The following is a 16,146-nucleotide window of genomic DNA, read 5'->3' as shown; positions in this document are numbered from 1 at the left end:
CTCATGATTGTGCAAGTGTTTTACATGGTTTTTGCTCCAATTTTTTTTTTTTTTTTTTTCATAGAATAGCCGGAAAAGTGTGTGCACATAAATCATATATGTAAAGCCAAGAACCGAAACTATTTCTTCAGTTTTGTATTTTGATCGTTTATATTGTGGCTTACATTCGGTACACATTCCGAATGTTTTAAAGCTCACATAGGCTATTTGAGAACTTGATATTGGGACGCGAAAGACCAAAATATCGCATTAAGAATTTTTCGAAAATTCAACCAATATTGCATGGTAGATGTTTTTCCTGTATAGAATTTATAGACTGTTTTTCTTCTGTCGAAACGCCAAAATTAATTACAACGTGGCTTTGCCATGGCTCGTCACAAAAATTTAGACGCTTTTCTTCGTTGCGTCGAAAGATGAAAATTAATTGCTAAATCATAAAAAAAACGAATCGATTGTATGTAAAAAGAGAACATTAAACCATGCGCACGGACTGTAGATCATTTCACATTAAATATTCTCGACAACCGGAAAATTGTCTAGCAAACAAATGTGAACATTTGTGCGAAATGCACACTGCAATGAAAGCAACAAACTTGTATAATTAGTTTTTCGAAACAGTTGTAGTGGGTAAAATGAAACGAACGCGAGACTGTATTTGACTGATATGGCTGTGAGACAAATGATTTGTGGCCAATGAAAAAACGTTGAACGCGTTGTGATAACGAGACCGAAAATGCGGAAAACCAAAACACGCAGACTGTGTGTGTGTGTGTGTGTGCCGTGTGTCCGCTTTGCATTTTACATTGGCATAGAGAGCTGGATGGAGTGCAAGTACTTCCACCGAATAATTACGATATGTATGCGATATCGATAGTAAAAATCTTGCTGGATAAATCTCAGGTAGTTTTAACTTTGCCAATCTTGTTATTGCATATGTATGCAATCATCACGCCATAAAGAAAATCATCCGTATATTATAAGCGACGGTGTCTTTGTATTTACAGGATTATGTAATGTACGGCCAAATAAGTTTGATTGCATGCACCGTGCACGGAGCACCGTGTACCACGTCGAGAAAATTATGACTATGGTTTATTCTTTGCCAAATATAGATTTTAGCGCTTCCATTTCAATATGGATTAAAGCGTGAGTGTATATGTCGTATTTTTCATGATATTCTATTCCGGATTTGCAAACGACTACATGCGCCCAGATATGAGACTTGAAATCTATTTCACCTTCATCTAAAAGATTCGATTATCTTCGTTCCCGAAATTTATATGTTCATTTCAACGAAATATCCAATTCAAACGAAATTTTCCCCGATAGCTCCATTTTTCCATCAGATAAACGAATTTCATCTCAATTCTTATTTTACAATCATCATCGCCACACCATCGCATTTTTCATTGATAAAATTGAACAAACATTCTAAGCCAACATAAATTAAGTTATTATTCCAATAAATTCCAACTTGTGTGGGAATTGTGGCGGTGTGTCCGATAATTTGATCACATTTTATTGCATGTACAAAACAAATGCTATCAAATACATTATCAACATTTAAATGATAATTATTATGTCGAGACCTGGGTTTTTTTCAGAGAAAATTTGTGCTTCAAGTGATGTAATAAATGGAATGTTTGGATATTGAATAAATTTAGCCTAACATGACACCCAACCAAGTGAAAAACCAAGTGTGTATATTGATGATTCTGAACAGTGATTTCGATATTCATTCTGACAGTTTCCTGTTGGCCAAACCATTTTTAGTGCCGACACATTGTGTCATCACATGATTTTCATTCGTCATATGAAACTATAACTTTAAACTGTTATGGAAATGATCATGTTATGAAAATAGTTTGAATCAATCTTTTTGTCTGATTAGTATTTTTCGCTATATTTTTTTGTTGAATGTCGTAAAATGAAGCTTTCCGTAGATAGTCCATAGCAACGGTCGTTGGCAACACTGGTAAAAGTAACGCACAAAAGTGTTTGCCACACTGTTCGAAATTAATGCACATTGTGCCACACATTTCATTCACACTAAATTCATAAATCCAATGAAATGGATTCGATCATTGCATACATTGCGTCCGAAAATGGAGTGGATTTTTTTCTGTTATCTTTGCATTGTTTTACACTTGGAATTGCTCTTCTGAAATATAATACTGTCGTATTTTCGATTGACTTACTGGTGTTTTACTAAATGTGAAGAAAAAAAAACGGATTAGAGTAAGGTAAAAAGCCAAAATGGGAAAAATCGTCAACAGCAAGACACACATTAACTGAATCACCGTTTCCATTATTGTGTGAACATGACCAATAAAAATTCGTTCATAAGATTGAATTGTGAGAGGCCGAAGAACGGAGGTAAAGGTAATTTCATTGGGGCCTAGGGTTATCTTTTAAAGCTAATCTTAAATAGCATAAATAATCAACCTACAACAAAAATGTCGCCTGTCGTCTTAGCTGTATTTTCACAATAGACTATTTATGATTCTTTGTAACGTGTAAAGCGTAGCACATAGCATAGCGAACGCATTCAGAGTATGAGTCACATTTCATTCATATATTCAGACGCATTAACAAAATTTTAAAAAAATATTTTCACTTTATGCACGCAAATGAAATGATGAATAAAGATTGACCAAGAGAATGAATAAAAAAAAATATTGGTGGCAATTACACACGTATAGTTAAATCTATGATTTGATTCACGAAAGAAAATTTTCAGCGTCAATGTCACATTGATAGCACAAGTAATTCCGTTTCAAGCGCGATTGAAATTCGTTCAACCTTTGACGGTGCGAATAATTTCTAACTCTTGTGGGATCAAATTAATTCAAATTTGTTCAACTCCGCATATATTGCGTTCATATCGAATGTGTTCTGGAAGAAATTGACGGTGTAACATTTCTTTGGTGGAAAAAAAGAAACTTTCAACATCATGTAAAGTCATCGCTAAACACATGTACGTACACGACTTCGCTTGTCACGCACAATATATGTATGCACCGGTCAACGATACCTGAAGAGAGCGAGAGAAAAGGCAATAAAAAGAAGAAAAAAAAAGAAGCGTGTAAATGATGGTGCATGTCAACCGGGAGCAGTAACAAACAGAGATAGAATGATATATATGCCATATATTGTGGATTTGATCGTGGTCATGTTTTCTCTCTATGCATTTGTAATGCCGTATAATATCAATATTTACTCAATATCAAATTCTTCTCATCATCGATCGTTTGGATAATAGATTGCAAGCGAGCATTACTTTACGAATTCATTTTCCTTTCTTTCGTCCAATCGTTTGGCCGTGTTTGTGCTATGCCTTACCGGAGACAATGAATGAACAAAAGTAAAAAGCTGTGAGCACTGAATGAAACGTCAAAGTAACTGAAACCGTTTAAACACTTGAACCGCAAGAGAAAAGAAATTCGCGTCACGTGAATGCGAAACGGACTGAAACATTCACTATACCAATGTGAAAACTGCAACAAAATCACATTGAAACGCCGATCTCTAAAAGCACTTGCAAATTTAAAAGACGAAAAAAAATGTGCGTGCAAAATACTGTCCAATGAAATCACTTTTACGGGCAGTAAGTGAATCTACATTCTGTGATCTTCAATCGGTACACCAACTTGAAATTAACATTATCAATTTGTGTCCGATCAGATATAACGTACTTTTAAGTCTTTTACTTCTAGACAAGTTATGCAAACATAAAACCACACCGTTACTGCAAGAGCATTACCACTAGCGACACCTTGTGGCACCGATAGTAAAATCCTGTGTGTTACAATGTATTTTTCAACACATTACAATCGGTGCCACCAGGATCGCCTGTTGTATATTGCTGTTGCAGCAACCTTGTACATAAAACACAACAAATATGTACTGACACACATGACAAATTATGCCACAAATACGTACAATTTTTTGAACAAGTTGATGATGTTGAAAGAAATATCTAGCAAATGCATTTTCTTCATGAAGTGTGCAATTCACGCAGAATTAAATTACGAACAAACATTTGTTTAGAATGATTAAAGTCACAATTCACTCTCTGGCGATCGTTTGCTTGAGAAAGCGGAATATATACCCAAAATCGTCTTATCAAAGAAAACGTGGAAGTTATTTGAAATATCTACTTTGTACTTACTATCGTTATTATTATTGCAAGCGAAAAAACGAAATAATTGCAAAGAGAATCCCCTAATATCATGAATTCGCTATGAATTCACATTTTTTCTCGAAAGATGAGGTTTGATAACACATGGATGCGATTATTTTCGACAAAAGAATGTGCGTGACGTTCTTGCAAGAAGAAAAATCACGACTGCAATCTTTCTAATGCAATAAATGATGTAATATTCTCAATAAAAAAAAATTACTCATCTCAAAAGTAATCCACCAAAAATCGGGATTGATTTTATTTCGTCTACTAGACGTATAACATAAACCGAAAAATTACATTAAATTTATTTATTGGTTTTTATTATTGAGTAGTTGTTTGGGCATTAAAACCGATAACACACATCATAGCAAGTCGGGATAAACTACCTATAAATTTATAGGTGCTGACACCTAATTTTGGGATAAATTTCATCGCATTTGTACATCTCAATCGGTACACCAACATCATTCAAATGTTTATCCCGACTTGCGATGACATTTAACTACTATTGACAATTTAATTTTGTGTGTGACCGTATACAATTGTTTCGAAAACTCCATATTTAAATAGGTTCATTTGACCATTGCAGTTGGGCTTTTTTTTATTAAAGAGAAATCACACAGTGCAATGAAAATGCAAAGGAAAGGAGGACAAGAGAAGATGTATTTTTGTATGCAATCGGTTTGTCTGGATTGTCGGCAACTGCATTAGTACCAAAGTGTGTATGAAAATTTTATTGTAAATGAAGTTCCTATATCTTCGTTGCATCACAGTGCCATTCATAACGTACAAATCTTACGAAGATCTAGATGGCGCTGTTGACGTTTTAAAGAAAAATTGCAAAATGATAAATACAATATAACACTTGTCAATCATATTTCAGCTTCATTTGTTCAGTACCGAAGAAAACGAACAATGAATAAAGCATACACAAAACACAGGACTAGTGCATCATTTTTATCAGCGATGAACGTTCACGCAGTGTATTTAATATCTAAAACTGGTTGAGGATAACGTCAGAACCATGCTGAGTATTTTTCGTTAAGTATATGAATGAATCAGCACGCGACGAGATGCTTGGGTAAATGGCAAATCATCTTTGAATTGAATATTTCAAAAATGTCCCTAATTCACTATCATTAAAAATGATGATGTGTCGGAAAGGAGTTGAGTTTTTCGAATAAACACATGTAGCGATATTCCAAATGAAATTGGAGATTAAATAGCGATGATTTGAGTTGAAAAGTGGTATCGAAATAGGTTTCTAATAAATTATTTACCATGTTAAAAACCCCTACAGCCGATATTATCGACTCGTTAAACCATTTGAAAATTCTTGAAGTGTCATTTGGTCATCTGTAATAATTTCGTTCGATGTGGGTCATAGTAATTTCCGTCATTCTCAATCGATCTATGTTGTGTTGGCACACCATGACTCAAATCATCTGTTGCAGATCGAAAGAAGCCTATTCATTCAAATGAATCATAAAATCCGCAAGTCAAGAAATTGAGCGCCCATCGGAGAGGTCCTCTATTCCATGGAACCATGCGCTATTTTATTGAATAAAAAATTATGCAACATAGAAAAATGTCATGCGATGCTCTGTTAATTGTAAGTGCGCACTCATAAAACGACACACTTAATATTAATTGGGTCAATGCAGTTGATAAATATTAAATGTGGTTGTGCTTTGCATGCAGTATTAGAGGCTATTACCGCTTACAGTAGAACCTTCCAATGAGCCACACACTACCGATAGTGCAATATACGGAGTGTTACTCCAAATGATGGAGTAACTAATTTGGAACCGTGCTGTTTTACTATTGGGATGCTTTACTGTGTATAACGTTTAGCCACAACCATGTAACGCATTTGTTGTAAATAATTGGTTCAGTAAATCAATAAACGCGAGCTGGTATTACATCGAACTAGTTGCTTGAATTGGCGTATATTATTTTCTTTTAATTTTTTTTTAAAGAAAAACTCTAGAACGGTACGTAGTCGCGTGTTTGGATGGTCTTTTACTAGCCACAAGAGTGTTTAATTTCAAAGAAAAGAAGAAGAAGAAGAAGAAGAAAGAAAACTACTGAAAGAAATAAAAGCAGAAAACACGGAGTGAAATCGAATAAATATTTGCAACGAAAGTGAAATCCCAGTTGGTGTATTGGAAGCGTTGGCGCGCACGGTGAACAAAATTGTGATCGAATCGGATAGTTTTACACTTTGATTGTTCTTACTGTCGTGAGCGGTCAATGTTTTGTATGCGGGAAAATTGCAGCACAGGTGGAAATGATGTAGTGAGGCTGTGTATGTAACTAAAATGTACTCAATGCATTTTATTGGAATTTCTGTTACTTTTTCCATTCCGCTGCATGTAGCGTTCATTTTGTATTTGTCTTTTTTTTTCACCAATTTCTTCGAATCGATTATATTTTTACTTATTCCGTTCTTGTCGTTTTGTTGTTGGCATCAATGCATACCGTCGTTTTTTTTTTCTTCTTTCACTTTGGGTGATGACCAAATCTTAAAACAAAAGATATGAATCCGTACATGAAAGAAATGTGCTTGTTCATTTATCGCATTAAACATATGCGCAGCTTTTCCATAAACGATACGCATAATCATGGAATATGCAAGAGTTTTGCAGCAAAAGAGAGGATAAAACAACACAACAACCAATTGTGAAACGATGAGAGTAGTCAAGATATTTAAAATGACGTTGAAGTAAAACTACAATACATTATTTCAGCGGAAACAACACATTTCTTTTTTCTATTCTCTTAAATTAGACTTTCGCGTTTCACTTACCAAGAATTGATTCCCAAGATTTTCTTCTTATATTCATTCTAATTTGTTATAAAACAACAAAGTATACTTGATCCACTGCATGAAAATGGAACACAATTCCTGAACATATAGAAATGTGTTATAGAAATGTCCAAAATGAATTTTTACATTTTGTGCAGAAGAACTATCGTTTCATCCATCTAATGATCATGTATTTGCTAATTCATGGCGCAAACTAACTTCGATTCGAGTTTTAAATTCCAAATTGCAAGTTCTTAAATTTTATGTAAAAGAAATGGTTGAGGTCGCAATTATTCTCACCAATACATCAATATTTCGCGTAGTAGTTACACGTGAAAAAAAAAACTAAACGAATCGAATCAAATTATTCAACTGATATCTCTTGTGCGGAGTGTGTTGTTTCAGTGGTTTTTTTTTTGTTGCATTTTCATTTGAGATAAAGAAGGCTAATAACAATGATGATGAAGTGACCGTATAGATCGTGGCCAATGATACACGAAGTATGTGGAATAATAGAGACAATTAAATGTCTGTCGAGGTCAATATGGTCAGTGACAAAAGATAATGCTTACAAATGTAAAACATCAAATCCCGACTAGAGAAAACTAAACGGAATGTAAATATTTAAAGCGTATTGTTTAAGGAAATTACAAATCTATTCGGACATACAATTACAATTCGTATGCTTCGTGTGTGCATATCATTCATTGCAACTCTTTGTTCTCACAGTGTTTGACGCACTGAGAGATGTACGTTTTCCTTTGAATCTCTAATGCATGCATTCATATCCCATCTTGTGAATTACTTCCACACACTGTTTAAAATTTACGAAAAATAAAAATTACAATTTTTGCTTACAGATAGGAGAAAGGCACGGAGAAGAAGCGGCGAAATTTATTGGGTGTACAATTTAGTATTTTCTCATTGAGTTTTTTCATTCGTAGCTGATTTTCCAGTAAGAAGAATGATGGAAATTTAACATATTTTTAAGTGCTATTTTCATTTTTTTGTTGCAGTTTTTACCATGGTAAAAACGGATCCTTTTGAAATTTCAATAACCTCTGCCCTGACTTGTGAGTCAATTTTTTAGCTTTTTTTTTTAAACATGCAATAGCTGCAATTGTCGATGAGTCAGAAAACTCTGTATGCATTTAGATATGTATACTTGCACCGTCTATTTATATGTATGAATAGATAAATTTATACACTCAATAGTTTTTGTGCTGTGAATTCCGCAAAAGCGATTTATCGACTTCGGATTGCTCATAAATAATAGTTGGACAATTAAATATCATCGATTTTAGAAAGCGATTTGTCGTTTCACATTGCGACAGAGAACCAAATTGATAGAGAAAGCATTTTCGATTGTTTCCGAAGAAGACATCGACCATTGCTTATTACCTTCTTGTCTTCACCGGCACCGTAGTGTGAACTATTTGTTTTTCTAGCGCCAAACAAATGAAATTGTGGAAATTTTCTTCCATGCAATGTGTGGATAATGCTGAATGAATGTGTTCATGGAAAATGAATGGCCCAATCAGATCGGACCGTGATTTTTTTTTACCGTGGCATCAATAAAAAAGCATCGACAGATCATCAACCTTTCGACAAACAATAGAACAAAATATTAGCCATAATGGGAGAGATTTTGGCTGGTATTTGTTTCTGTTGGGATTGGAACATAGAACGAAATGGCGCGTAAGAATTTGACGATAAGTTCAACAGTGTGGTGAGCAACAAATTATTTGTACAAGTTGTCACAACAATTTGCACGTAGTGCGCAACATTTGAAAAATGAAAGAAAAGAAAAACATTCGACAAATTGTGAATCAATTCGAATCAAGCTCACTCATTTCTACTATCGATCGATAATAATCATAATGCACCACGGTGACGCCATGTTCCGTGCCTTTTACTACTCGCGCGGCAAGATCACAGTGCTCGAAATTTTGCATAAAATCACAATGTTTTGGCCTGAATCTCAAGATCCCGCGACATGGGCCAAATTGGCGGATTGCTGAGACACGCTAAAGGTAATCAAAATGAAAGCGATTTGTGCTTGGATCTCGGTTTTTTCCTTTCTGCCAATCCACACACAAATCGCCAGTGTTTGATGTTATTGTTGAATGTGCAGAGTGCACAGTATCGCGTTTGATCGATGTATATGCCCGTTGGGGAGGATTTGTGTGCGGTGCACATTTGTACAGGTTTCGTTCGATATGGACAAAAAAATATGTACCAGAGCGCATTAGTTATTTTTGTGAATCGCCTTTGATGTGAGGTCGTTTCAATACAATTCGTTCAATTCGATTTCTCACCAAACAATTCAATCGGATGATAAAGACAATCAATTCATGCGAATACTCGAAAGTAAACGAGTTGTTTTTCCCTTGTGCAAAAATTCAAATGTAACTCTTTTTGAATGCCAAATGGAAAAAATACACTTACCGATAAATTATGGGATGTATTTTTTATAATTGTGATTAACTTTGCTGCCGGTGATAAAAATTCTCTCTCAAACCAAGACAAATCAGCATGAAATGCAGTTTCCAATAAATCACGAGCTTGTCTCAGTAAAACTGCACGAGTTGACTCAAAATAATTCGGATAAAGGGCCGCTAGGTAGTGATCGACCAGATTGTTTAGGTTTTTTTCGATGGCCTGTAAGAGAACGAAAAAAATGAAATATCAATATTTAGCCAATTCAGTATGGAATTGGGTGAAAAATGTGTGTTTCAAATTGTGGAAATAAAACACATCAATAACTTAGCAAAACTCGATTTTTCCATTCAAACATGGTTAGTTTGGTGTTTGAACACCAAAGACAGGAGGCACATTTTGCAGGACGGTCGCCAAATTACCAAATAGTTGAAGGTTTCAAATTCTCGAACACAGAATACATCTATTTATTCACAGAGGATTTCGACACATTCAGTTTCGAAATAGTTACAGTAAACAGCACGGTGTCAAATTAATTTCCGTTGAATTAGGTTTAGAACAGCGATATTTAATATTCGTGTAGCGTTTTACGCTCACCTCTAGTTTAACAAAAGTCGACGGAATTAAGACACTTTTAACTTAAATTACACTTAACACTAGTGACAAAAAAATGTGAATAGATTGAGCGGTTAAATTTAATTGGCATGGTGTTATTTCTATCATTCAATAGAACATAGTTTGTTGCCCTCCACGAAGGAAAGTGAGCACTGAATGTGCTCTTAAGTCTTTTTGTCATTTCGTTGCACTGCTGACAGTTGGGTGCACCCATATTATATTTCTGCTAATTCAATGACCACCACAGCTTGTATGATTTGAGCATATTTTCCATGAGTTTAACAATCGTTTTGACGCCATAGTTTTATTGCATATCTAAGACGTTCATTCCGTGTGAAAATCTGAACGTCAACTGATTTTATTGCACAGAAACAATGTGGATTCTTGCGACAGGAGAAAGTAAATAAGTCCTTATATTCTCGAAATGCAATCGAGAGTGGATTATAGATTTCGACTCGCTATTTGATTTCAATGATCAATGTATGATAGCTATGATTAATTGATTACCTATAACACATGACAATCAACGACGCATAAATTTGCATATTGAATCGCTAGTCCGATCAGAGCAAGCCGCGTGTATACTGAATGAACCGAATATGAAATATGGGTAAAATCGAAAATTTTTGTTTTATTTTCTCGGGTGCAATTTGTTGCTTTGCGGCCATGCCCTTACTGATTGATCATAGAAAATGGTATGATCTAGCTCAAGCGATAACCCAAAGTTGATTTAATGGTCTAGTCTGGTTTGGTCTGGAGCGAGTGCAACAAATTCTTCAATTGATTTCTCTTTCGTTTGCCGTGTGAGAATTTGTGTGTGTTTTCGTCTTTTGAAATTTGAAATTTCGAGCCATCACAAATCTATTACCGCTAACGATCGGTAACACATCAGGAATTTATTAAAATAAAACAAAAAATAAAATAAAATTGTGCAACACTCTTCATTGCCCGACGATGGAGTGGATTAAAAGGCCAAAAATCAAATTGTATTAGAACCGAATTGGATAGTCGGAAGATTGGGCGAAAATTTCGCTATTTTGAAACTGGCACCTAATGGATACACGCTGTCTCACATGAACGTTAAAATAGTACCCATAATAAAAACCAGTACACAGCACAATCAACGTATGGCTTGACAAAAGGAGCGTTAAATGTTGCACAAACTGCATCCATGTGACTGTGATGCACGAAAATCATGCCAATAGTGCACTTTCACCCTGAAAATCATATTACTTTTATGGGATTATACGTATGCGGGCCGCTTAAATGTTAAATTGATCTGGCTGTACGTAAATCGATATTAAGCGAATAGAAAAAAAGTCCCACACCGCTTTTGGCTGCTCGCCTTTTCCTTTGGTTCTAACATCTAAACCATTCACAATTGTTTCGAATTGTTTATACTAGATACTAGATTACTGTTTGGGCCCATTTTTGTTTAGTTTTGCGATTTATCCGTTATTTCTATATTATATTATGTGAGCACGATAATCGGCGCACAGCTACGCTCTCTCGCCTCACCAACTCTTCATGATTGATTTTAATCATGGTGAAAAAAATTTGAAATTCACAATCGTGTTAGCGGTTGTGGTTTCTCTCTAACGTTGGCACACTCAATCGGAATGTATTTCGAAAAGAGAAATGAAAAGTGGTTTAGTGTCGCAAATATTTAAATTGGACCAGCGCTATTGATTTCCCATTGATTTTAGTATGTACAAAATAAAACGATGTTTTGACTCGATGGACATTTTGCACAACGATACGTACATACCGCATTTTTACTTGCAAATACAATTTTACCCATTTTGATTTCGCGACCAATTTATAGTTTTCATCATTCGATATAGTTTCCGTGGACATTGGATGACGTTCGCAAGTGTCGCTATGTCGCTTCTATCGGTCGGTCATCTTTAAAAGAAACATCGATGTTGATATGTGTCTGAATATACAGTGCATACGATGCAATGCCATGACAGTCCACAATTATATGCAAAAATACACTTTTTTCCAAACTCAATTGTTCAATCGACCACTTAGCCATTTCTCCCATGTCAACTGAATGAAATATGCAACGTTTTGACTGTGTGAGAAGATGGCGAATAGGAACAAGAAGGTTAACTAACAATTCGAGAAAGTGATGAAAATTATTTAATTGAATTTATTCGAATGATTTATGCATCAATTCAAGACCACGCAAGAGCGATGGCAAATGGTAAAATGTGGTGAAATCGTATGTGATTTGACTTTTAGCCATCGATAAATATGTTTGAATTGATTCTAAATCGATTGAAAAAGAAAATAACCATACCACTGCCGTGGCGCGTTCAATCTCGCGACAATTGAACAATGCATCGTGGTTGGTGGTCTTGCAAATAATTTGATCAAAAAGATATTTATCGCAAATGACATAAATAAATTTTCTTTACAGTGTTTGAGGGAAACGCAAATTTGAGTTAGGGAATGGATCGGAAGATGAACGATATAAAATCAAATCAGATGAATTGAATAAACTCAGATGGACGGAAAATAATAAACAATTTTAGTGTGCCTATTCATTTTTAGAGCCATCAAATCAACCATGCACATGTGTCATGTCACCAAATGAGCACACTAGAAACGCAGAAGAAGGAGGAGAAGTAGAGGAGAGAAGGAAAGGCCGAGAGAGAGGGAGAGAGAGAGAGTGAAAAGAACTGAAACTAAACGAAATAAAGAAGGAAGAAGAGAGCGAGAATAATGGTGTGTTCAGCGAACGCTTCACTGAATCTATTGAGTGTTTGCACAATGCACATTAATGTATTTAATAAATATTGTAGTAATGAGTGTGTAACCCCTTCGTTGTGTCACATAAAAATGAATTATGAGCGTGTCGCCAAATAAAACCAAAACAAATAAATAAATTATCGATGATTTAAGTTTATAAAAGCCATTTTTATCTATTTAGTCTGTGTGCCTTGTATCGGAAGACATGTGCGTTATATTTTTTTTTTATCAAACGAACTGGAGCTAGTACCAAGACATGAGAAAATATAATTTCGAAACATTTCGATATAAAGGGAATTGTACGCGTCTGTTGTGCGCATTAAACACAATAAATTAAGAACATTAACATGCTTGCGCTAAAATCGGGATGAACACAGATTAGACTCCAAATGGTTTTATTGAACCAGCACCAGCATACGTTTTGGATACGATGCCCAATTATAGTAAATGGGCCATGAAATCGAACATGAAAACCAACTCATTTTTCACAGACACATGTGACAAGAGTTACGCAAACTTCAGCTTCATACAGCATCTCTCGTTTATTCGGCACTATTTTAGTTGAAAAACAATTAAACTTTACTCTGAATGAAATATGCATTAAATTTTTTTGGACATGTCCATTTTGACTTATTCCCGTACCTCATTCTGCATTAAAACATCGTTCTGAATATGAGAAACGCACGTGCACCAGTGTATCAACCTTTGTTTTGCCTTTTTATTAAGCCTATTGTTTACTAAACAAACTAAAACACGCCAATAAAACCAAAGCCGCACATAACTCACAAAAAAAAACGAGCGAGTATTTGCTTTTGGGTTAGTTGAGTGCATGAAAAAGGGAATGGCATGCATAGCATGAAGCGATATACTTAAAATAGTACTGTGAATAGAAAATTGGGCTCTACATTTAAATGTGAGAGAGCACATTTTATGAGATGACATCGAACTATTAATTCTCGATTAAAGTAATTTTTGAGAAACATGTAAGAATGTGAATCTCTCCCTTTATTTAAACACAACATGATTAGAGTACGACCTCAAAATTTAGGCGAAATCGAAATGATTCCTCCTGAATTTTGGCTATACAACTTGAATTTCCATTTCACTGCGCACATTTTGGAAGTTTTATTTTTCAACATCATACTCACCGCTTGACATGTTGGCTTTATAAAATAATTTTCTGGGATGTGATCGTTGAAACATTCATCATTTGTATTATTTGTTTGACTTTCCGGCAGTGAATGCATCGATTGCTCCACCATTTGTATCGAAGATAATTCATGTTCAATACAATTTAACTCATTGATTTGTTCGTTATTGCTTTCGATTCCGGGTCTATCTATGTTTTCTATGTACCATGAGCTCGTTGACCGTTTCGTTCTAATGCTGTTATTCGTCTTTTGTGTTGTACGTTTTCCACTCAAACTAATGCTGCTTATTGCACTTTCGCATCGTTTCAAATATGAACGCATTTTCGATAGATTTGTATCAGTTGAACCATTATCTGAATCGGAACTATTTAATTTGACTCTGTTATCGATTACTTCGGTTGAGTAAAAATGGGAATTGCTGCCCCAACAAGTGGTCGGTGACACCTAATTCATTGGACAAGAAAAGTAAAATATGTGAAATATTTTAATTGGTTTTGTGAAATTCAAAAATAAAGAAAAATTCAAATTTAATTGTAAAAACACACAATTTTGAAACTCTAGAGTCATACGATGAGTTAATGCTGTAAGAGTGAGCAATATAGACATGAGCGATTGAAAAAGTTTACTATTCACAAGTCAACGAATAACTATTTATTAAGCGCATGTTGAGCAATTGCGCATAGCGTGCGGTGCCCATAATAAAACATATACATCAAAAACTTGCCCAATTTCTTCGGTTATTGCTACTATATGCAAACAGCGCAAATTCTAAATTTCGAAATTTACTTTGTATGGAATGAGAGGTACGCACACAAAAAAAAAAAAAAAATCCGAACTGAGCCGAGCCCACTAATGAATTTTTTGGACGAATGCTTACTAAGAAAACCAATAAAGTTCGCTGTAAGCGAAACACACTCGTAAAAAATTTATCAAAATGCAAAAAACAGAAACATTTCACATAGAAACGTACGTTTTCTGCATAAATATGAATCTCTTTTACGTGAAGTCTTTTCCATAGTAATCGGTGGAATTGTCAAATAAAGGAAAGATTGATTGCAAAACTCACTCCATTTGGCAACTTACTTACAACAAGTTGAAGAGAAGAGAAAACAAATATATCGGCACAACATTTGCCGCTTAAGCGATATCAGAAAATGTATGTCGTTCTCTTTCCTTCGTGCTCGTTCGCTATTTTTCGAATTTACTATCAACTCGTTGAATGATGCTGAAAAGTGCTTTCTCAAATGCCTGACAAAGCGACTCGATTTATTTCTTCGATTTGATTTATTAAAGCGTTCATATTGTGTGTTGGTGAATTTGTAGAAAACAATTATTTTTCGTCGAGGCAAACAAACTGCTAATTTTAGCAGCGGTAGTTGAGGTAGTTGTCGCCAAAAAAAAAAGCGATTCAAATCACTTTTACAATGGCAATGTATATATGACTAACACTGCTTTATTTATGCTCTGCATTGTGTTAGAGAAACCTAATATATATTTTATTTATGCGGTTTGAATGAATAGACGTCGAAAAAAGCAGCGAATCACACGCGGCTGCAGATAAGCCATGAACTGTAGAGATTTGATACTCATGGCGCCCCCTACCCCCGTAGTCTCGCCGCAACTGTCAGATTCTGTCAGATTTGTAAAATACATTTTAAGTACCTATACAACTGAATAAACACCAACTGAAATGATTAGTTTAATATAATACGCATGGGTGCTTGCTATTACCGACTAATAAATTGTAAAATTTGAAAGAATAAATTCATTCGTTTTTTTGGAAAAATTCCGACAGTAAAACATAAATGATAAATCAATCTATGACGCATTCACTTTGAATACTAATGAACAAATCTCATTACTCCTGAATTACATTACCTTCTTTGGCAACGTTTGGAAACTTCGTGTAAACAATAATGGAGTATATCGACACTACATTTCTCGCTGTTATTAAGACATTTATTTCTGATAAATATTTTGAAATAAAAAGAAATACATTCTGTATCAAAATGTATTAAATTTAAAAACTTTGTTTTTATGCGTATGTACATAACATACATTGGGTATGAACCGGTATGAACAGCTGTAATGGCGGCCATTTTCCTTTTCACCGCTTTTGACAGTTCATATTCATATATATTACATGCCAGAGATCATTTTGCATTCTGTTTATTCATACGTTTTTCAGG

The 16,146-nt window shown here is 34.8% G+C and overlaps 1 protein-coding gene across 1 annotated transcript in view; it reads right to left on the bottom strand.

Moving 5' to 3' along the window:
- Positions 1–16,146, bottom strand: part of LOC129575560 (uncharacterized) — a 64,816-nt gene that overhangs the window by 43,729 nt on the left and 4,941 nt on the right. The window contains exons 2-3 of the mRNA XM_055459352.1: positions 13,955–14,401; positions 9,444–9,656 (exon numbers count right to left, since the gene is read on the bottom strand). Coding sequence (XP_055315327.1) covers positions 9,444–9,656; positions 13,955–14,401 — 660 coding nt within the window. The remainder of the gene's footprint in view (positions 1–9,443; positions 9,657–13,954; positions 14,402–16,146) is intronic.

This window comes from Sitodiplosis mosellana, unplaced genomic scaffold (assembly GCF_009176505.1).
Source record: "Sitodiplosis mosellana isolate CC-2019 unplaced genomic scaffold, AAFC_SMos_1.0 Smas_scaffold_6167, whole genome shotgun sequence".
Lineage (NCBI taxonomy): Eukaryota > Metazoa > Arthropoda > Insecta > Diptera > Cecidomyiidae > Sitodiplosis > Sitodiplosis mosellana.
The sequence above is the reverse complement of the archived record's forward strand: the minus strand, read 5'-3'. Positions and strand labels throughout refer to the sequence as shown.